This window comes from Rhamphochromis longiceps, linkage group LG23, assembly GCF_057381845.1.
Source record: "Rhamphochromis longiceps isolate RC_006_pf linkage group LG23, R_longiceps_female_GT1.1, whole genome shotgun sequence".
In the NCBI taxonomy this organism is placed as follows: Eukaryota; Metazoa; Chordata; class Actinopteri; order Cichliformes; family Cichlidae; genus Rhamphochromis; species Rhamphochromis longiceps.
The window spans coordinates 10,976,625-11,000,761 of record NC_140578.1 but is presented as its reverse complement, the minus strand read 5'-3'; the positions used below and the strand labels follow the sequence as shown (position 1 = coordinate 11,000,761).

Sequence of the window (24,137 nt, the reverse complement as noted above, 5' to 3'; positions counted from 1 at the left end):
TTACTTTGATTACATTTTGTGCCTTATATTTAGGTACAGACCCTTTAGCGTGCACATTTACTTGAGAATGAGTGTGGGGCGATGGTTTGTGATGGTGAGCGTCCTGGTTTGCATGAGCCGGGTGCCAGCCTCAAACAGAGGTGATACATTTGTATGAACAGCAAAATATAGATGGGGTGTGAGGTGACCCTACGCTTTGCACAAGAGCACACGAGCGTACGCTCCACTTTGTCTCCATCTGCTGAAATAAACAGCGGGCTGCGTGCTGTTTGAGGAATCTGAACTGGCCCGGGGCGCTGAGTAATACGGGTCCGGCGCCGCGTCCTGAAAGTCCTGCAGTGTGACAACCAGAGTGCTGTAACTACTCTGCTCTCACAGCTCTGGGGATTGTTTTTGTGTCACTCTGACGAAAATCGACCATGGTGAGTCCCCTACATCAAACAACACTTTCCCTCCTTTCTGAAACACATCAATAACACTGCTGTGTTTTTTTCACGCTCCCCTAGCACCCCGTTTTTACTTTCACTTCATTGGTGTTTCTCTTCCCTCTGACACTCGCACACCTCTTCTTTGTCACATCTCTCGGCCTCCATTCCTCTTTCCGTCCTTCCTCTACTCACTGTCCGTCACCCTCTTTCTATCTTGTTAACCCCGGAGTTTGTTGCGGCACTCCGGTATTGATCAGTCGAAAGTCTCTGTAGTCCGGGGTCCTGACAGGCGCCGTGATTCTGAGTGATCATTCAGCTCTGGAAGTATCCTGGCGGTGTCCATTTGCGGTGCCGTGGGCCTGTGTCATGGCCGAGACATTTCATTAAAGGCCACCTGTAAATTAACACAAGAGACGAGCGGCTGCACGTATACGGAGAAAGCAGCTTTTGTCAGCCGCCCGCCTTGACGTGAGGCCTGATGGTTTAATCATTTTGTTAAACCTTCATAAATTTGTATGTGGAAAGATTCCAACACTTCAGCTCTGGTGGTGTTAACATAAGAAAAACAATGTGGCGTGTGTTTTCAGCTGGTGGGTATATAGCACACACAGACGTGATATATGGACGTAGCATGTGAGAAAGATTAAGTTGAATTGCCTGCTTCATGATTTAGGAATGAGAGACGTGAACCCTCTGGGCAGATTGTTAGACTAATTCTGTGCGGACCTGCTCTCCAATTTATTGCCTGCGACAAGTTTGTGAATATTTATTATTGCTCTCGATAGTGCACGTTTGGCTTTGCACCTAAAATGAGAATATCAATTACCAAACGAAAGCACAGCCAGCGCTGTATAGCACCCCTATATAGAGGGAAATAGTAAAAAGCTACATCCTACTGAGGAAAACACGCATGCATGTTTGCACACGTGCACTCTCGTGCACACGAGAAGCTCTACAAAACAATTTATTTCACCACAGTGTCCGCCACAGCCCAGTTGCTTTGTTTGGATTGGATGCAGCTGAAACTGCTAACAGATTCTCTCTTGTTAAACTGCCTTTCGCTAAAAGGTTGACCAGATTTGGAGAACAAGGTCTGCTGATCTAATCGAATAAAGAATGAGGAATAGCAACATGTGTGCGTAGGCTGTGAAAAAAACATTTATGAGAATGGAAAAGAAAAAAACTCCTGTAGCATTTGATTACACGGCACCCCCCCCCCCGATGATTTTAACACACGTTGTTGCCCAAAGCAACTCCAGACTTACCTCATTTACCCCTAGCAGAGTTTTCTATAAGCACAAAGAAGGGAGCCAAATGAGGGTGAGTTAAAAACGTAGATACACGGGATAGAAATAGCGGGATGGAAAAGTGGAATGTATAGGCAGCAAGGTCTGTAATTATGCAGTCATCACTGAAAGCCTTGACTCTAAATCAGCCAAAAGCCTGATGTGCCCTCGCTAATAAACCCAGAATCTATTAACAGTGTGTTTTTTGGTGGAGATTTTATGGAATTTTAATTACAAACACATGGGTGGTGTGCATAAATGTTTTAACATATTGATCAGCCGAGTGAGCGTCTCAGCGGCCCTCGGGAGCCAAGGTTGGGGTTTTTATTTCTTTATCTTTTTTGTGCGAGAGAGTTGTGCACAAGTCCCCAGCAGCTTTCTTTAAGCCGCGCTCTGAAAACGCTGTCAGGGACAGACTGTAAATGGTTTTACAGTCATCCCGAGAGTAAACAGGGTTTATGAGCAAGCAAGGTTTAGTCCAAGTAAGGAGCTGGGCTTCTTTTTAAAGCCTTTCGATTCTTTCCCAGTTTGCTGCCTGGCTTGAACACACATTGGTGTTAGTTTCACAGCTCACAGCATGAGGTGCACTGCGTTTGTGTGCGTGAAACAGAAGTAGAGGAGGTAGTGGAGGTAATGGGTAAGTTATGTAGTGTATCTGTTAAGAGAAAAGTAAAAGGAGTAAGACGGCAGGAAGGAGTACGTGCTAAAAACAAGAAACGAAACAGCGCCTGCAGTCTCTTCAACAGAGGAGAAGGAGACGAGGATAATGAGCAAAATCACTGAGCCATGGATGCAGGCACAGCGCGCACTTACTTATTAACTCACACATATTCATACATCTATACACACTTATTCACACTACAGCGCACGTGCTTTGCCACGTGAAATCCCACCGTCACTGCGTGCATAAACACATTAACATTATGCATAAAAATGGTGGATTCCAGAGATGAAAGCCCCTCAGATCACCGGCTGTACGCTGACACAGTCGTAACCTATCAAGCTCAGAAGTGTGCGCTCGTGGCATCGACAGGTCCACTGGGAAGCTGTGAAGTCTCTTTGTTCTGTTTTGATGTGCTGTATTTCTAAAACATGGATTCTGGCTCTCAAACCGCATAAAAGTTCCCCTGCTTGCCTTTTGATTAAGGAACCTATCGAACTGTAGCAACCTCAAATAGTTTGCAAATTAATTTGTTAGCATCTAAAATGGCTAACGGTTTGAGTCATGATGCTGGCAGGAACACCAAAAACTTAACACTTCATAGTTTTATTCAAAACCTAAAACTAAATTTTCAGTCTGGTTTGTTTTAGCAAACATTTCAATTTCATTTCTGTGATACGAAGAATGCGCACACGCCCCGGCTAGCACCCCATCCTCACTAGCTGCGTGTGCTACATCTAACAGATGTAAGTAGTTAAAACAGCGAGTGAGGTTTCCTTCTGTGTTTTTAGAGGCCATCTGAATCAAATCATATCTTAAAAAACTCATTTCAGCTGCTCGAATCGTGTTTTTCTTTCTTCCTCAATCGTCAAACTCCATTCAGAAGTCCAGCGTAACAAACTGCTATAAAAACAACAGCGTTTTTTTTTTCTTTGTTGAGTGCAAAGGTGCGTGGGAATGTTATCCGGTCGTTAAGTGATGACGCGACGAATCCTACTTCCAGGCCTAAAGTAGTCTGCGTTTAATATGGCTTTTGTGTTGTTAACATGTTTAATGTTTTGTATTTTCTTCTATTTAATCTCAAAAAGCTCCTAAAACAGTCAGTGATCACTGTTGACCTCCCTCGGCTTTTATTACCGCTAATCATTTATTTAAGCTCAGTTTTTAAAACCTTAGGATGTAACTACAGCCCAGCCCATGCAGCAGTATATGAATGACTAACCTCGTATTGTGGATGGATTATCTCAGTTGTTCTCCTGGCTGAAGTTCGGTCCTTTTACAGCATCCTGCCATGCGATTACATTTGTTCCTGACCACCGAGAACACTCACGTCAACTTTTATCGAGTGGAAAAAAAGTTAGCTTGTTTATATTATGCTAACATAGCTGTGTTGCTAATGGTCACGTAGCACATCATTATATACCAGCTAGCCAAACTTCAGTAACCCTACAAACGTCACTGCTGTTTAGTTTTCTGTCTTCATTTATGTTGGAAGTGATAACAGAGCTGTACGTTTTAATTTGTTTCCAAAACCCCGCAGTCAGGACATGCTATATTGTATTTAGATAGAAGCTAGCGAGCTAACTTCCTGCTAACTTCTAACTCCGTTAAATGTCATAAATTCCGTTTTCATGGATGCCTGGATGTTAAACTCAATTGTTACACCTGGTAGAGCAGAACGCTGATCATTTTATTAAAGATGAAAGACTTTAGACAGTTTTTCAACTCTCAGTAATGCCATAGTGATCGTTTGATATATGGACCTGCAGCGGAGTTTAGGTCCAGACAGGCTAGTGATGTCAGACTTAACGACCGGATAGAGACGGACAGATTTACATCCCCGGTCTCCAAAAAACCCAGTTTCAACATCGCTGAAAGGTGTTTTATTTTGTTAAATAATAACTACGGGAAATAAAGATCACAGTGATTTAGTGATCATTAAAATGTGTTCAGAATTTGCAAACTGATGATGATTCAGTTCATAAATCACGGCACGCTGCTATCAGACTACGGCACAGAAATAAGAACAAATCAGTGGCGTAAGAACAGTCAGCTGCTTAGACTCGTGTAAACTGCCTTTAAAACACATGTTGTGTAGATCACAGGACACCGACGGGAGCTGTGGCTGTAGATAACAGTGGGCACGCTGCAAGATAACAGTTTAACGCCAGTAAATCTTTCAGCGATTGTCTGAACTCGTGTTTTTCTGGAGGTCACTGCCGTGTTCCCAGTTTTTGCAGTCATTACAGTATCATCATAACCTACAGAAACCACGGCCAAATCTGCCAGAACGATAAGACTCAGTACATGTGATAAACAGGGATTATGCCTTGGCTGCACTTCTCTAATCATAATCATCATCACCGATGGTGGGTCGAAAATAATTTTCCTTCCCTTCGTCTCATTCACACACGTTCACAAAGGCCTTTGTTGAAAGCGGCGCCAAACTGCGATTCTGGAGCGAGCAGATACCGAGTCTTCTGCCAGAGCTCTAATCAAGGCAAATGTTGAACAACTGGCACGGCTAGCAGGGCTTTTCAATAATTTCCTTTACTCGCTTTCTAAATGCGGGGAGGTAGAAATGAGAGCGGAGGACAAGTACGAGCGATTATTGGTAGGCACAGAAATTTAGCGTAACCGCGCCTGTTACACTGCAGAAGTAACAGAAACTTTGACACTCGAATATAAAATGAGATTTTACTGGAGCAACCTTGATTTGAAAGTATGTGAATAAAAGTTTCCTTACTTCTCTTTTGAGTTCGAAGCTATTACTCCCATCATGCCGCCACCCCCGGTGATCAAAGGAGCGGTGGGTAGGAGAGAGAAATTGAGAAAGGATTAACGACTAACAAGCGGATAGGAGGGAGGGCAGGACGGCGCTGCGCGAAGGAACGGATGACTGCGGGTTAGAGACAAAGACAGCGAAATACCAGAGAAACTCTGATTTTCTTTGTGCTTTTGATTTTGACAGTTAGGCAGTATAAAAGTATTTTTGAGCAAATATCTTATCAGTGTTGCTTTCAACAACAGGGAACAACATCTCTCTGCTCTCTCTCCTCTGCGCTCCCTCCTCGGTCGTATTTCGTTTTTGTGGTCACCTCTTTAATCCCCTCTCCTTTTTTTTTTTATTAGCCTTGTCCTCCCTCTCATCTTCGCCCCCTCTTTTGTCTCATGTCCTCTCTTCTCCTCCCACTTTCTTTCCTTTTTTTCCCCTTTTTTAGCATACATACTGTAAAAATCACTCTCCTCTCCCTTCTTCTCATTGTTACGCTGTAATTGGAGCTGGAAGCCCGGAGACAAGCAGCTCAGTGTTCGTCAGGCTGACAGGCAGGCCTGTTGGCTTCTATTAAGGTTTAATAAGTGAGCAGGATTGGAGAAGAGAAGGAGCCGAGATGAGGAAGGAGCGCGCGAGCAGTAGTTTCTGCTGTCACCCCAAGGATGCGGGGAAACCTGCCTGCTGTCACAAAAACGCACACTTCCCAATCGCTCTGCTTTCTGCGTGCTCTCTTTATCATCGTAATCCTTTTCCAGCTTATTCCCACTGGCTGAAGATTTCCTCTCGATGTCAAGCATCCAAGAAAGACATAAGTGGGGGATAAAAGAAGCTGGCAAAAAACAATTAACATATCTAAGTGTCCATGTCAAAGAGAGAGAGAGCAAGAGAGTTGGGGTGCCGTGATTGCTGTGACACACACACACACTCGTACAGCAATAATAAACACACTTGTCAGAAACGTGCCCCTGCATGAAGCTGACAGCAGCATTATTGCAGCCATGCAGAATTTAATCTAAAGTGTCACACAGCAAGCCTGGACCACAGCCGAGGTACACGTTAAAGAAGCATCTGAAACCTCTGCATCCGAGTGCGCTGCGAACAATTCCAGATGTTGTGAGCGTGGGAGAGGAGATTTGTGGCGGTTATTGGCTCGTTCTGAATTTTTCTGCGGTCGCAGAACTTCATTTTCGTTTACAAACTCATCAGGACTCGAGGGATTATTAAAGAAAAATCCAACCCTAGATACGTGCAATACCTGACTTTTCAAACTCCTCAAGCCTCTGTGTGTGTGTGTGTGTAGGAGTAGAGCAGAGGGAATATGGTAGTAACTTCCTGCCTCTGTGTCGCATCTGTGCCTCAAAAATGTCTATTTTCCTGAAGAGAGGAATAATAATGTAACTAAAGCTGACAAGCTCTCCGAGCTGAATATCGGCCAAAAACATGGAAATAAATACAGCAATAATCAGCCTGTGTTTAGGCTGCGCGACCAAAGATGCCAACAATATGTTCAAGGAGAGAAGAAGTCCCAGTGAACAAACGCCAAATTCAGTCCAAACATGGAAGAGCATGGGTGCTTAAATGAATACACAAAGACTGTGCTGGTTAGCCTGCGTAACCACGAGCTGGCTGTGTTTTGATATGCTCTGAGATCTCAATTATGAGCTGCCATCTGTGTTCAGAGCAATTTTGAGATATTAGGCAATCAACTTTTTACATCCCATTGGGCAAAATCCTAAATAAGCCTAAATACACGGTCAAATAAACACTTTCCAATGCATAGCATGAACCACATGTGAAGACCTGCTGCAGGAGAACAAACTTATTCTTTTTTCCATATGTGTTAATATTCAGAGGCTGTGATGAAGTGATTGGGGAACAAAATGGGAACGTGGGGAGGAGGGATTGTTGAATCAACCAAAAGCAGAAATGAAAGACAAATACAGATCGCATTACGCTCTAAGGCTGACACGATCCCGCTGATCTCGGCTTATTGAGGAACATTTGTGTGATGCTGAACCGAACTGAACTGTGTGTGTGTCACATAATTAGCAGGCTGTAACTAAAGCCTGTGTCCACGTGTTTCACTGAGCTCAGCGGATTGGTGATAAAGCACTAATTAATGATGAAAAGGACATTGATTGACCAACAAGGCCACCTGATTAATGGCAGGATTCGATCGATGGAAATTGCAAACTTGTGAGTGTATGAGCTCACATCGATGGCGTCCGCAATCTATTGTCCAAGCTCTAACATTTAATTGTTAGTGACAAGGGATGGATGAATGATTAAGTGCAGTTGTACCCATTGTCACCTCAGCTCTGTGGGATGCAGTCATGCTTTAAGGCAGAGACGTCAAACTCGTTTTACATCGTAGGCCACACGCAGCCCGCTCAATGAAACTCCCATTTCAAAAAACATTTCTATCATTTAATGACAGAATAATCTATTAACCTAATTACTTTGGTGTAGCATGAACGGCCGTGTTCAAAGTCCTTATCAGTAAAAAGAAATGTGTAATACAATTAGAAGTCCAAAATTTATGACTCCCTTCACGTTTTCCAAAGCTGTCCAGAGGAGCTTTATTGGAGTCTCTGCTAGGCCAATTCTGGCCCCAGGACCTGATGTTTGACACCCCTGCTTTAAGTAGGATGGGTGGTGTGAGGAGGTGGCAGCTGCTCCAACGCTGCTGGCTGTGGCTAAACCAAGCCTCCTCCTTGAGCCTGGCTCTGCTGGAGGTTTCTTCCTATTAAAAGGGAGTTTTTTCTTCCACTATCGCCAAAGCGCTCGCTCATACGGGGTCGTATGATTGTTGGCACAGACAGACAGAGTGAAGGGCAGGATGGAAATGTGAGCTGTAATTTTCCTGTTATTGGGTCAAAATACGCAAAAATATTTTGTCTGCCTCACATGAGCTTTTTGTTAAATAGCAAATATGGACACATCAAACTAAGACGGAGAGCCTGATAAATATAACAGCTATCAGCATTTCCTCACAAAGGAGAAGAGCTTCAAGTTGGCAGAAAGTTTTTTCCATTGTTAATTCAGTTTTTAATGCTCAGTGATCGTAAAATGTTCTCAAGACGTGGCTGAACCCAAAGAGTTTGAGGATTTTGTTGGCAGAAAAGTAAATACCGTATTTCCCGGACTACAAAGCGCACCTAAATATTAGCCGCACAAGCTAAAATCAGGGGAAAATCCTGTTTTGTACATACATTAGCCGCACCTGACCAAAAGCCGCAGGTGTTTCAATGTTGACTTATCATATGTGAGAGAATATGCACAAAGGGAATTGTCAGGAAAGAGATGGCTGTTTGGAGACATCACTTTTATTAATATTTTTGAAAAACAAGTTATGGGTACATATTTGCACATGTAGTACATAACAGTAGCCTACAGCACACCAGAAAAATAGATTCGGACTACCTTTTAGGCTGAGGTGCAGTGACACAGCTTTAACAAGAAGAAAAGTCAGTCATTCACCACCATCTTTCTCTTCTTCCTGCGCACTAAAACCACCAAAGTCCTCTTCTCCAGTGTCGGATACAAACAGGCTCAGGATGGCTTCGTCATCCACTCTTCTTCTCTCCTTCGTTGTCACTTTCAAAACCAAAGAAATCCTCATTGTCAGTGTCAGAGTCGAACACCCTCAGAAGGGCCGTGGCGGTGTCCTCCTCTCCATCATGCAGCAGTCCAGCCCTTCAAAATCCGTTGGTGATCGTGGATGTTTTCACACTTTTCCACGCTGTCAGAATCCACCGGTGGAGTTGGGCATAACTTGCTTTTTGGGCATAACTTGCAAGTTTATCGCCGCTCATCATCCACGCCTCCCGCTGAATGCGTAGCGCTACTTTGAAGTTTGTTTTTCGCGCTACTTCGTACAGCACTACGTTGCCTGGCGGACGGACATGTGACTAACATACCACTCTTGAACCCCGATCCTTCCGCCAGGCAACGTAGTGCCGTACAACAGCGGAACACACAAAACAAATCGTCTTACGATATGACAAAAATCACGGACAATCCATAGAAAAGCCGCACCTGACTAAAAGCCGCAGGGTTCAAAGCTTGTGCAAAAAGTAGCGGCTTATAGCCCGACATTTACGGTAAGCTGCAAGTAAAGTCCAGTGAGTTCCACAAAAGGTCAAAGCCGAAGTATTACAACACCTAACACTGAAATTATCTGAGAAAAACTAAGTGGTTTTTCAATGAATTTATTCCTTGAATGAGAAATTATTAATATTTTTGTTATAAAACACGAAGCCGTTATTTAATTATTATTAAACCCATTTGTCTTCAAATTTGACATTTTTTAATAAAGTTAAACGCAATAAAAACTTTTCATTAAGAGTGTTTCATGGCTACACGATTTCTGGTCGATGATGAAGAACGCAGAATATGCTAATACCTAACAAATTCAAATAACAGCTGTGCTCACTATTACACCCCATTATTCACAGGTTAAATTACCCACATCCTGTAAGCACTGACGCAGCAGCGTGCGCCATACAAAACCGCACAACTTTATGAAGTTACTTCAAGATGAAGCTGCAGATTTGTCTGCTGGAGACGGCGTCCTTGTTTTTATCCAGCCCTTTCACACAGGAAGTAAAAGTCAGGGTGTCGTCTAATATTATTTTTAATTTAATTTGGAGTTTTGTCATTGTCTGCCTGCTTGTTACGGCTTCAGTGATGTTTGCAGGCTAAACTGGTAAATGTTTATTGGATATTTGTGGCATTTATGGGAAATTTCTTGAGGGGAAAGCGTAATTTTTCTTTTTAAACTCAGTTTATTTTGATTGTGGTTTCCTCTTCGGGGCTGTTGATACACCTGCTGTGTGTTTTTCTGATTGCAGATGCTTGGTTGTGATCATTAAAAAAAATGTTCTGATGGTAAAGTCGTGGCTTCGTGTTCCTGTCGAGTCCCAGCAGAGAGAGATTGGCTTCAGGGGGGTCCGTATTTACAGTGGATACAATCTGCCCTCGGAAAAGTCTCATTTAAGCTGAAAATAGAGCTTCTGTTTACCTGAACGTTTTACTGCCTGTGCGTGATAAGACACTGGTTCGTGCTTCCCAGCTTGTGGGGCGTGATGTCTCATTTTATATATTGTCGATAGATTTCCTACACAGGTTTTTATATATGTATGCGAGTTGGCCACAGTGTCAGGTTGTCTTGAGCGAAAGACCCAAAGATCAGCTAAATTTGTGAGTCACTGCTGTCGGTGTTGAGTTAAACAGTTTGTGTGTCAGCTCAATGTCCAGTCTACAAATGGCCAGATGTCTCCACGCAGGATTTCTTGGTGCTGCGTTTGGTTGGACAAAAAGTTCAGAATCATTTTTAGGCGAGTAAAGAGTCAAAGTTTTTACCCCTTTTAATCCAGCCGAGAGCGGCGTGGCCGTTCGGCCGCCTCTCACAGCGTCTTAGCTCCCTTTCCCCTGCTTTAATGCCAATGTGTAGCCTAACACCAAACGAGACAAAGCCACGGGCCACTTTAATTAAGCACCAGGCTGTCTCGTGCTGGAGTGTTTGAACCACAACCGGCACCATTAAAAATTAATATCTCTGTTAATAAAAGTATGTTTGTTTAAAAACACAACAGTCCCGTTTTCCTCGTGTTCATTATTCCTCCCGTTCTCTGCCCCGCTTTATGCTCAACAACTTGTAAGTGAGTAAGTGGCTCCCACTGTCTATTAATGATATCCATTTATTTTCTCTTAGAAAGGATTTATTTTGCTGTCCTTGTGGAGACATTCCTCCCTCTGCTACTACTGGAGCTGTAATTTAACAACTATTACGAGTGTTTGTCTAAGGCCCCAAATGTTCAAGTATGCTTTAGGCCACGATGCTCTCTCCTCTAACACCCTCTTTTTTGCCTTCATCTGCTTCCCTTGGCACGCACGTGCTCTCATTGTATTCATTTGGTGCTTGTCCCAAGAGCTTACGCAGCAAAGAATGACTCCTTTTCTGGCATTTTTCTAATTGATCCATGGCAGCCCAGGCTGTGGTCTTGCTGTTTTCATATCTTCAATAATTCATAAACAGTTCTGTCTGAGGGACTTCATCTCTTGTACTCACTTAAAAAAAAAAAAAAAAAACCCAAGATACAGAAAGTTGTGTTTCGCAGATGAGCTGTTCTTTATCTATAAACATGATGCCTCGCGTTCACTCGCGCAAGAAATCATCTTGCTGTATGGATGCAACAGAGAAAACGAATGTATCCATACGTTGGGCTAACACTTACAGGGTGTTTCTGTTTCAAAATAGTTTAAAGTCAGACTAGCTACAGCACACATGTAACGTCAACGGCACCTGGACTGTGTAAGAGATTTTCATCGTATGGAAGCTTGAAGTTATTACTCGCCATTAACGACAGAGTTGGCATCTCTCTCTGTAAAGCTAATGTTGTGAAACATGTTAGCTTTGAGAGCTATTCTCAATCAGGAAGACAGTTATTAGAGCTATTAAAATCACCATCCACTTTACATAATGAAGGCAATTAGCCACAGCTACCTTGGCTGGAAAGCATATGACAATTACCACCCACAGAGAGGAGATGGAAAATAGGTCACTCTGTCTGGCCGTTTGCAAACTCCCACGCACTTTGTGCAGGAAATACTGATGCTTTTTGCGTGTTTTCACCAGTTGACTGAAGTTTTTTTTCTTTCTCTCTCTGTTAGGAATTCTGCTCCAAGAGAGTTTCATGGAGGAGCCCGATGGCCTCGTGTCCGTAAACCTCTTAGTGGTGTCTGCTGTTTCAGCTTTTGCAACAGGAGCCGTCCTTTCTGGTCTCACCGTCTGCTGGATCATGAGTCACCGGCACCGCCACTCTCGCGGCTCCGGAGCCGGCGGCGCCCGGCGCAAAGGCGACAAAGAGCAAAGCATGCTGGGACAAGGCCGCAGCGGGTCGGTGATGAGCGTGACGAGAACCAGCGGCGGGGAGCGGCGCTGTTCGCAGGCGGACAACCCCTTCGTCACGCCCAACGGCTGGCCTAAAGGAGAGATGGACCCCGGCTTGCTGCCCACGCCCGAGCAGACCCCCCTGCAGCAGAAACGGGGTGTACGTCTCCCGGACACCGAGTGGGACCAGAGTCAGACCTTCCTCACTGCCGTTGGGACTCCCTGCCCTAACAACTCCGTCATCTACCTGAGCTCCAAGTTCCTGCACGGTGGTGGAGGCGGCGGTGGTATGGTCCGGATAGATGACCCAGGAGAGGTGGTGCTGCCTCCACACACAGAACGCCATCGCTACCTGATCCTCGCCACGCAGAGAGGGGAGCACGGTAGCAATCGCCCCACCGGTGCGCTAAGGAACTCAGCAGGAGAATACATCTACCCTGCCACGCCGCAGGACTCCCCCGACCGACGGAGGGTGGTGTCCGCTCCCACTCCCCACATGGACTACGGGGAGCCTCGCTGGAGTCATGAGGCGCTCAACTACAACAGCAACAATGGCGCACCCTATCACCCTCAGCGCCAGGGCCTCATCAGGCCAGACATGCACGGGCCCCGAGGGCTGGGAGAACTGGCTGACTTCAGCCATCTTCTAGGAAAGAGCGTGGGCGAGCGCAACCCCAGTGGCCAGTGAGGCGACGCAGACGAGCCCTGACGCCAACCCCTTCCCTCCAACAGCAAACTGGAATCAAACAACCCTCAGATTCACTGTCCCGGTCCAACCTTACCCTGTCTGTCCTCTCTCACTGTCATTCAATGTTCAGACATCACTCAGCTGACTAAAGAGAGGGACAAAGAGAGAGAGCTGACAAAGAGGAGACAACTCTCTGTACATCTCCGTTCCTCCGTTCGTAATCCGAGGTGCACGCCTCGGCTCTGTTGGTGGATCCAACCGCAGAGCGTGACTTTGACTCCACGGGACGACCGGCGAGCTAAAAAGAGGGGTGCGGAGAACGAAGGCTCTTCATAGAAGGACAGTGTGGAGATTAAAAAAACAAACAAATAAAATGACAATTTGGCTTGCAGCACCAAATGTGAAAGGTCTCCCTCCACCATTCTGTTCACTGTTTTAACACCACGGATCTTCTTTAAGTGTGAAATCACGTTTCTGCTTTGGTTTGTTGATGCCGGTGGCGTCCAGCAGACAACCATGTGCTTTTCTTTGGACTCGAACTGATGTCGCTGTCAAAGGGCCGCGACTCTCAGCCAATCACGCTGTGTGTATGTGCGAATACGTGTGGCCACGACAACCCCAGCCAGCGTCCTGTCTTAACTGTGAAGTACACCTGTATAATGACGATGGTAATAACATTGTTTTCTTTTTATAACCAATCACAGAGAGACAGACGGATTTTTATCAAGTGTCTACTTGAGGCTCTTTGTGTTCACCAATCGGAGGTTTGGATGGTTGGTTGATCGGTGGCTAGTGAGGAGGTCGGACTCGCTCTGTGAAAGTAAAAAAAAGAGCAATAATGAGCAAGATATATATAAGGATAAAGATAAAGCCAATTTAATTTGATATTTTTATATCAGCATTTTCTCAGCAAGGAAAACCGAAGCTTCGAGACGTCGGAAAGGCTCTGGGAAAAAGGAACAGTATCTCCACTCCACCCCCCTCCCTTGCTGCCTCTCAGTATGCCTGGGTCTGTCTGACCTGACCCGAGGCCTCCCCGGGCTCCGCAGTTCATTTAAAGGAGGGAATGTGAGCTCTGACTGTCTGCCCGGCCGCTTGGGAGCTCCATTCAGCCTCTTCTGTCCGACACTGAGACTCTTTGTGCCCCAGAGGCGGGAGGAGACTGCGGCAACAAATAACCGTTAAGAGTCAAGGACCTAGCCCACCGACATAGCCTGGCGGAATATCAATGAGGAGGACAGCAGCTCCATCCGTCACGAGAGACACAGCGACTGGGCCCGGGCATCTCTCGCGCCTCATGCACACTAGCGATTCACTGGTTTGCCGGGACAGGGAGGAGCTGAGGGGCTGAAGCTAGGGCTGAGGCCAGAGTAGGGGCACTGCTCGCTGTTCACAATGGTCATCCCTTGTGGCTCTGTCCCTTTCTTGCTCTCAGTGTGTTTCCCAACAATAGCAGGATAAAGAAAACAGACGGGCATGGGTATATTGGGGTGTGGAGTTACTCTTTCACTGCGTTGTCTGATCTTTTGATGTTTCCTATTTTCATCAGCTCTCATCTGTCCTCGATTCAAACGTAGATAGCTTCATCTGGGTCATACGTTCGTAAAGGTGGTGTTTTTATGAGTGTGTGAGTCTCTTAGGGCTTGTATACATGAATGTGTTACTCATATTGAGTGCAACAAAACAGCTTTGATCAACATTACTCTCATTCTCGCCCTGCTTTTCTTTTCTCTGTTGAACCATTAATGGCCGTCTAACACTCACAAATGCATGTTAACAATGTCAGAGCCCTGCGTGGGAGCGCTGTATGCTATAGAATACGTTTAAACCATTATACTGCGCACAAAGAAGCGAGTTAAAATGGACGAGCTGGGTTTTCCGCTTTAAATTATAGATGCTATCAACATACACAAGACACACATCTTTTGGTCCTGACACCAAACGACCCTTTTTCTATTCAGATCAGTGGTTTTTCCATCAAAGCGGGACGCATGCCCGCCCAGAAACTTTAAGCTACCTTATAGGACCTCCAGGGTTACAACAGCTCGTCATTGGGGCAGTACTCTCTGATGTACTGTCATTGTGCCCTGGAGGTTTGTAGCTTACAGAGACCAGTCCAGCACCTCAGTTTCATACCTTAATGCAGCAGTCCAATAAAACTATTAATCAACACGAATGTCTTTGAACTGTGGAAGAAGCTGCAGCACCTGGAGAGAAACCCACACAGGCACAGGAAGAACAAGCACGCAAGCTAGATCCAAAAAATGCTTTTCATTTCACTTTGATTTAACAGTTTGGTATTTCTTATATTAAACTCCAGAAGAGAAGGTCCTGTGATTAGACCCGAGGAGGTAGACTGCACTTGTGGAGACAGAAAAGCTTTTTCTTTGTACCCACACCTTTCAGCTCTCTCTGCCTTAAAACCTTCGATCGATCTCACTGCAGGGGTTGTCCAGCGTCCAGAGTCTTCCTGCCTTCCTGTGTGGCGTTTGCATGTTCTGACTGTGCCTTACTCCAGGTTCTCTGGCTTTTTCTCAAATGCATATGTTTTAGTTTGACTGGTGATTCTAGTGTGTCTGTGACTGTTTGTCTGCCTGTGTGCGTGAGCCCAGCCTCTCACCTGAAGTCAGCTCCATTCTCACGTCTGGTATCGTACATCGTCAGTTTCTGCTGCAGCTTCTTGCATTTTTTCACCTTTTTTCTTTTACAAAATAAGTAATAAACTTAGTTCGAGCGCATAGAAACACATGCAGGCATATTTTGAACAAGAACCGTGTGATCCAAGAAGCGTAAACAGAAGCATAAATCTGACCCGACACTCGATACCACCTGACAGTGTTCAGCTCCGCAGACACATTTCTGTTGAGGTTTAATACCCAGCCCTAACAAATGTACAGCCAGGCTTGACGTAATATATGAGACAGGCCAGTGAAAGAGATTTACGAAGACAAGGACAGAGGAGGAGGTCAAGCAGGCAAACGTGATGTTACTGCATTACCGCCTCGCCACCACATTAAAGCAGTGTATTCTTTACACATTCCACCCTGAAACAGGTCATTAGTACTGAGGGCTCTCCACCAGCCAGGACGCCGCTCGTCTCTCTCCCACCGCCGGGTCTGCGTGTGTGTGCCCACGAGGCCTCTCTGTCTCGCTCGGCGTGCCCAGCGAGGCGTCTCCTCGCTCCGCATCTCCTCCGGTTTTTTCGCTAAACATGCTTGATTAGGCAAAGTACATTCCCAGCCCTCTAATGGCCTGATGAGCCCCTGAGAAGATTACTGCAGACACATCAGCCCTGAGAGGGAGGCGCTGTTCAACCAGCTCCGCTAACCACCAGCAGATCACACACACACACACTCGCGTGCAAACGCACAAAAAGGACCTTTAACCAAATTTGGGGCACAATTGAATTAGGATCCGCTCTGACTGGTGTACATTTTACTTTACTGACTGCATAATTTGATTACCTTAGTTCAACATTACACCGGAGCTAAAAAATTCACGTGGACCTCATGAGTGCTCTGTTTATTAAAGCCATCATCCTCCCCTTTCTTTGCATACTTCATGTCATTCCCGTTCCTCCTCACCGAGCAGCTGCACTTCTTCTCCTTTTCTTTAAACCCTTTGATTGTTAGCAGACTCTGCCAGCCCAGCTCTCATTGCACTTGTCACCATTAAAGGTTAGCTGGTTAATTTAATGATTCAGTAACAGAAACAGAAATCAAAGTACCCTCCACTTTATTTCACATTAAATCCTTGATGCGTAACAGTTTTTAGACATTTCCGTAAGCTCTCATGTGGCAAATTGCTTTCTTTTTCCTATAAGGGCTTTTGTTTTGTTTTATTTAAATGTAGCGTATACTGCCTCCAGTCCTGCAAACACACACACACACATTCTTCCTCTTTATCTCTGCTCTGCACGAATCAACACACACATAAAATTTCCATCTCTGTCTTTGTGACCCAGCCAGTCTGTGATTTTATTTATTAAGATGTGTGTGCGCGCACTCGCTGAAGAGACCATACCTTTGTGTGTTGGGGTTGTTTGTGCCGTGTGGCCCAGTCACGTGATGCCCCCCAGCCAGTAACTGCCATTTTGCCCCACGGTGCTCCAGTGCGCTGTCCGTGCTTTATGCCCCAGAAAAGGTCCAGGAAGGAGGCTAACTCGCTTGAAATCCAGCGATGCACGGGGATGTGGTGAAACGAGACTGCACCTCCTCGGCCAACATGCGAGAAGAAAAAGCACAAACGGCAAAAACAAAATCAATGTTTGCATTTTTGTAAAGTTGTAGATGTATTTAGTCGGCGCTGACCATTTTTGTCATGTTTGCTTTTTTCTATTGTTTGTTTCTGTGGTAGATACTTGGTTTTAAGATTTCTATGGAATATTACTGTATATGATTTCAATTCTCTGATGTGCCCGATTTGATGATGACAATGAACCCGATGACTATCATGACGAGCAGTACTGTGAGCAGCACCCAGGTGTTGCGTCCTGTTTGGATCTGAATGTGAATGTGAATCGGAAGAAGAAGAGGAGGCAGAGCGAATTAACCACAAAGACCGAGCTTTGGGAGGAGGCCGCTCTCCTCCAAAGCGAAGGAGTCCTGCAGCTCTCACCGGAGACCGGCCCGAGGCCTCGGGGGCGGGCTGTCATCGGATGACAACACATGTCCCTGCTACGTGTACATAACCTTGATGCTTACATGTAATTTAAGTGCAGTAGCTGCATGACGGCAAAGCCTCCGTGTGTGTACAGAAGTAGCGACGTGTGAATTTGTACAGTACATGCAAGTGTGTGTGCGCTTGTGTCCGCGAAGAAACCTGTCCGTCGTCACGCCAAAAGCAACACGTGCATGCACCCTACGACAACTGCGCAGGACACACAAACACAAAGGCCACACTCATACGACCACACAGACATGCTCCAGCAGTTGTTCGCCATGTCGCCACATTGTCCCGAGCTCTGCCTGTCACTCCGCATGGAGACTTTACTCTGTGTCAACTTTCTTATTCTAATAAACCACTCAGACATGGACTTCACATCGAGTTGTGATCATTGATTACGGCGTTCTAATTATTTTCGCTCCATCGCTGATCATATTTGCTTACATAAAAACAAAAGCCTGATACCCCGATACAAGGAAAAAGTGTTTTTAGAGCATGTATACGATGCAGTGTGTTGTGTATATGAAACAAAGCGAGCTGATAGCAGCAGCTGTCACAATAATGTAGTGAAAGTAGAGAAGTAGTCGAGGGTAAAACTGAACCAGAGCGGATGCATTTAATTAGATTCCACAGCTGGAGTCACATTTCTGCGCTAATATTATTTTTTTTTAATCGCACACACTGTCAGCACAAACTTTAACAGCGGTACAGTGTTTGACATTATGATGTCATTGCATCAGTGATGACCATGGGAGGCTGTGAAACCTGCGTTTTCCTACATGGGTGTTTTATCTGAGGAAAAAAAGAGAAAAACACCAGCTCATTTTGGATTTGACGGAGAAAATGTTTGATGTCTAAAAAAACGACTACATCTTTTAACTACAGTCCTTAAACGTGTGAGCTGAGGCGAGCGGCTGCTGGACTTTTGGGACAGGAAGGATGCCTCGTTCTTGTCTCATGTGTCTCACAGCACAATGTCTTTATTTCTCATGATAAATGTACTCTCCTGTTCCCCAAACATATCTGCAAACTGTGTGTTTTTCTTTGCGTTTGAAACTGATCAAATATTTAATACCCTGATTCCTCCTTTTGAAGTGTTATCACGATCTCGCTGAAAGCGGACTGGTTGCTTTTATAAGCAGACAGTTAGGAACAGATCAGGCACACTTTTCATTTATTCATGGTGAAGTAATAACTCCATCCAGCACTTCATTTGGGCAGTTATCCAACCCCTTCAGCTAAAACCTGGGCAAGGTCATATTATTCCAGTTTGCACTTTAGAGCCATCATTACTTTAGTTTCACCCCTTTCAGCTTACTAATTCAGCCTAATTTTACATGTTTAATGGGGACATTTATTTTGTTTTTAATCGGATGATTTGCTCAAATGATAGTAATATATCCATCCATCCATGTCCTTCCTGTCACGGATTGCCGGGGCAAGCCGTGTGGAATGTAGGAAGGACCCAAAAGGCAGCAGCTCTGGTGCAGGTGAGTGTTTATTAACAGGGGTGGGTAAGTACAAACAGCGGTGGCGACAAAACATGAAACTGGAAACCTAAACTGGGTAAACTAATAAGACAAACCAGAACGAGGATGCAGGGAGGTCCGGAGAAATACATATGGGAAGACGCAGGGAGACCAAGGGGAAACAACACAGACGAACCAGCAATTACTAAGACAGAAAATACAACTTAAATACACTCAGAGAACACAGGGAGATTACACACAGGTGGGAAACACAGCTGGGAGTGATTAACATAACGAGACTAGGGAGGCAAACTGAAAACACTCACATAAGACGCAGACCTTCACAATAAAACAGGAACACACGGGCAGAACAGAGTAAACACTAAACAAAGGAAGAACAGAACCAAAATCGAAGAGAAAACACAAAATGCTGGGTCAAAAGGACCCAGGATCATGACAGAACCCCCCCCTCAAGGGCTGGCTCCCGACAGCCCAAAAACAAAACAAAAAAAAAAAACAGAAAACAACCCGACCAGGGCGGGCGGAGGGGGTCCAGGACGGAGGGCTCGAGGCAAAACAAAACAGGAGCACCAGAAGGCCAGAAGACAAAAAGAAAAACAAAACACAAGTCCAAAACCAAAAGAAAAGCACACCAAAGCACAGGAAAACTGAGTCCAAAACAGAAAAGACCAGGGGGCCGACAGCACAGGAGTCCAAAACAGAAGAGTTCAGGGGGCCGGCCAGGGGGCCGACAGCACAGGAACCCAAACAGTCCAGGGGGCCGGCCGTGCGGAAGGCAACGGCGGCCACACAGGCGATGGCGGTCCGGGGGCCGGCCGTGCGGAAGGCAACGGCGGCCACTCAGGCGAAGAGGGTCCGGGCGAGGATGAAGACTCTGATGAAGCTGGACCAGGCGAGGATGAAGACTCGGATGAAGCTGGACCAGACGAGGCTGAAGGCTCTGAGGCTGGACCAGACGAGGCTGATGATGAAGCTGCAGCCGGCGAGGAGGATGATGAAGCTGCAGCAGGCGGCTGGACGGGCTCCTCGGGCCCCCCAGCTGATGAGGTAGGAAGCTGGACGGGCTCCTCGGGCCCTCCAGCGGAGACATGAGACGAAAACCGGAGCGGTCCTTCGGACCCTCCAGCGGAGACTAGAGACAAAGGCCGGAGCGGTCCCTCGGACCCTCCAGCGGAGACTAGAGACAAAGGCCGGAGCGGTCCCTCGGACCCTCCAGCAGAAGTCAACACTAAGCCAGCAGTCATGGAGTCTTCTGGCAAACACGAAGGCAACTGGCAATGCACTTAGCACTGGCTCTGCCCAGGCAACGCTGACATGGTGCAGTTCTCAGGTGGCTGCATAGACTTCAGGGGTCCAGAATCAGCTGGGGACTGAGACCTAGCCTCTGGGGAAGCCCTGGAGCGGCAAACTGTGCCAATGGCGGCTGAACCGCGAAAAGCCCCTTGAGGTGATATTAGACTTTCTCCCTGCATGGAGTGAATGAGTGAAACCGGGGATACTGGAGCCGGAGCTACTGGGGCCTGCGCTACAGGCGGCACTGGAGCTACTGGGGCCTGCGCTACAGGCGGCACTGGAGCTACTGGGGCCTGCGCTACAGGCGGCACTGGAGCTACTGGGGCCTGCGCTACAGGCGGCACTGGAAGGGACACGGGTGGCTCTGGGGCCTGCGCTACAGGCGGCACTGGAAGGGACACGGGTGGCTCTGGAGACTGAACTGAAAGGGACACGGGTGGCTCTGGAGACTGAACTGAAAGGGACACGGGTGGCTCTGGAGACTGAACTGAAAGGGACACGGGAGACTGAGCTGAAAGGGACACGGGAGACTGAGCTGAAAGGGACACGGGAGACTGAGCTGAAAGGGACACGGGAGACTGAGCTGAAAGGGACACGGGAGACTGAGCTGAAAGGGACACGGGAGACTGAGCTGAAAGGGACACGGGAGACTGAGCTGAGGGGGACACGGGAGACTGAGCTGAAAGGGACACGGGAGACTGAGCTGAAAGGGACACGGGAGACTGAGCTGAAAGGGACACGGGAGACTGAGCTGAGGGGGACACGGGAGACTGAGCTGAGGGGGACACGGGAGACTGAGCTGAGGGGGACACGGGAGACTGAGCTGAGGGGGACACGGGAGACTGAGCTGAGGGGGACACTGGAAACTGAGCTGAGGGTGGCTGCGAGGGAGCTAACTGAGCTGAGGGTGGCTGCGAGGGAGCTAACTGAGCTGAGGGTGGCTGCGAGGGAGCTAACTGAACTGAGGGTAGCTGCGGGGGAGCTAACTGAGCTGGGAGTAGCTGCACAGGCGATACGCAGCTCGCGTTGACATCCGCCACACAAAACACAGCCCCTGAATGAACAGTCACGTTGTCTGGAAAAGACACAGAGTCCTCACTCACCACAGCCGGTAAATTAGAAGTCCGAACGTCCGGCTGTGGGGTGGCGCGTCGGCGGCGCGATCGGCGTTTCCTCCCCGCAGACGGCTCCGACGGGCCGGGCAAGATCACATCCGGCGAGTCGGGCAGCGAGGCAGGAGTGGCTGAGAGAAGGTGAGGTGTGTGCTGGAGAAAAGCCTGCATGGTCGGAGGAAGCGATTTTAGAAGCCATGGCAGGCCGGAAAAGAGCCGTTGTAGCCGGCTTTCGACGGTGCGGCGAAGCTCCTCTGGAGGGTTTTCAAGCCACAGCCCGAGGAGAATCTCCACGTTATATGTAACGTCGTCCTGGAGCTCCTCGGACGGATTTACTGCTGCTGGGTCCATGGTGGCTGGTTCGTACTGTCACGGATTGCCGGGGCAAGCCGTGTGGAATGTAGGAAGGACCCAAAAGGCAGCAGCTCTGGTGCAGGTGAGTGTTTATTAACAGGGGTGGGTAAGTACAAACAGCGGTGGCGACAAAACATGAAACTGGAAACCTAAACTGGGTAAACTAATAAGACAAACCAGAACGAGGATGCAGGGAGGTCCGGAGAAATACATATGGGAAGACGCAGGGAGACCAAGGGGAAACAACACAGACGAACCAGCAATTACTAAGACAGAAAATACAACTTAAATACACTCAGAGAACACAGGGAGATTACACACAGGTGGGAAACACAGCTGGGAGTGATTAACATAACGAGACTAGGGAGGCAAACTGAAAACACTCACATAAGACGCAGACCTTCACAATAAAACAGGAACACACGGGCAGAACAGAGTAAACACTAAACAAAGGAAGAACAGAACCAAAATCGAAGAGAAAACACAAAATGCTGGGTCAAAAGGACCCAGGATCATGACAGAACCCCCCCCCCCCCCCCCTCAACGGCTGGCTCCCGACAGCCCAAAAACAAACAAAAAAAAACAAAACAGAAAACAACCCGACCAGAGGGGGTCCAGGACGGAGGGCTCGAGGCAAAACAAAACAGGAGCACCAGAAGGCCAGAAGACAAAAAGAAAAACAAAACAAGTCCAAAACCAAAAGAAAAGCACAGGAAAACTGAGTCCAAAACAGAAAAGACCAGGGGGCCGGCCAGGGGGCCGACAGCACAGGAGTCCAAAACAGAAGAGTTCAGGGGGCCGGCCAGGGGCCCGACAGCACAGGAACCCAAACAGTCCAGGGGGCCGGCCGTGCGGAAGGCAACGGCGGCCACACAGGCGATGGCGGTCCGGGGGCCGGCCGTGCGGAAGGCAACGGCGGCCACACAGGCGAAGAGGGTCCGGGCGAGGATGAAGACTCTGATGAAGCTGGACCAGGCGAGGATGAAGACTCGGATGAAGCTGGACCAGGCGAGGCTGAAGGCTCTGAGGCTGGACCAGACGAGGCTGAAGGCTCTGAGGCTGGACCAGACGAGGCTGATGATGAAGCTGCAGCCGGCGAGGAGGATGATGAAGCTGCAGCAGGCGGCTGGACGGGCTCCTCGGGCCCCCCAGCTGATGAGGTAGGAAGCTGGACGGGCTCCTCGGGCCCTCCAGCGGAGACATGAGACGAAAACCGGAGCGGTCCCTCGGACCCTCCAGCGGAGACAGGAGACGAAGGCCGGAGCGGTCCCTCGGACCCTCCAGCGGAAGTCAACACTAAGCCAGCAGTCATGGAGTCTTCTGGCAAACACGAAGGAGGAGCTAACTGAGCTGAGGGTGGCTGCGAGGGAGCTAACTGAGCTGAGGGTGGCTGCGAGGGAGCTAACTGAGCTGAGGGTGGCTGCGAGGGAGCTAACTGAGCTGAGGGTGGCTGCGAGGGAGCTAACTGAGCTGAGGGTGGCTGCGAGGGAGCTAACTGAGCTGAGGGTGGCTGCGAGGGAGCTAACTGAGCTGAGGGTGGCTGCGGGGGAGCTAACTGAGCTGGGAGTAGCTGCACAGGCGATACGCAGCTCGCGTTGACATCCGCCACACAAAACACAGCCCCTGAATAAACAGTCACGTTGTCTGGAAAAGACACAGAGTCCTCACTCACCACAGCCGGTAAATTAGAAGTCCGAACGTCCGGCTGTGGGGTGGCGCGTCGGCGGCGCGATCGGCGTTTCCTCCCCGCAGACGGCTCCGACGGGCCGGGCAAGATCACATCCGGCGAGTCGGGCAGCGAGGCAGGAGTGGCTGAGAGAAGGTGAGGTGTGTGCTGGAGAAAAGCCTGCATGGTCGGAGGAAGCGATTTTAGAAGCCATGGCAGGCCGGAAAAGAGCCGTTGTAGCCGGCTTTCGACGGTGCGGCGAAGCTCCTCTGGAGGGTTTTCAAGCCACAGCCCGAGGAGAATCTCCACGTTATATGTAACGTCGTCCTGGAGCTCCTCGGACGGATTTACTGCTGCTGGGTCCATGGTGGCTGGTTCGTACTGTCACGGATTGCCGGGGCAAGCCGTGTGGAATGTAGGAAGGACCCAAAAGGCAGCAGCTCTGGTGCAGGTGAGTGTTTATTAACAGGGGTGGGTAAGTACAAACAGCGGTGGCGACAAAACATGAAACTGGAAACCTAAACTGGGTAAACTAATAAGACAAACCAGAACGAGGATGCAGGGAGGTCCGGAGAAATACATATGGGAAGACGCAGGGAGACCAAGGGGAAACAACACAGACGAACCAGCAATTACTAAGACAGAAAATACAACTTAAATACACTCAGAGAACACAGGGAGATTACACACAGGTGGGAAACACAGCTGGGAGTGATTAACATAACGAGACTAGGGAGGCAAACTGAAAACACTCACATAAGACGCAGACCTTCACAATAAAACAGGAACACACGGGCAGAACAGAGTAAACACTAAACAAAGG

General features: G+C 47.7%; 1 protein-coding gene across 4 annotated transcripts in view; it reads left to right on the top strand.

The window, feature by feature from the left end:
* The window catches only part of sema6bb (sema domain, transmembrane domain (TM), and cytoplasmic domain, (semaphorin) 6Bb), a 145,697-nt gene extending 127,928 nt beyond the window's left edge, over nucleotides 1-17,769 (top strand). For all 4 annotated transcript variants that reach the window (XM_085399219.1, XM_085399221.1, XM_085399218.1 and 1 more), the window contains exon 17: nucleotides 11,827-17,769. In XM_085399219.1, the coding sequence (XP_085255345.1) occupies nucleotides 11,827-12,734 (908 nt within the window). In that variant the 3' untranslated portion in view covers nucleotides 12,735-17,769. The remainder of the gene's footprint in view (nucleotides 1-11,826) is intronic.
* The last annotated feature ends 6,368 nt before the right edge of the window (nucleotides 17,770-24,137 follow it).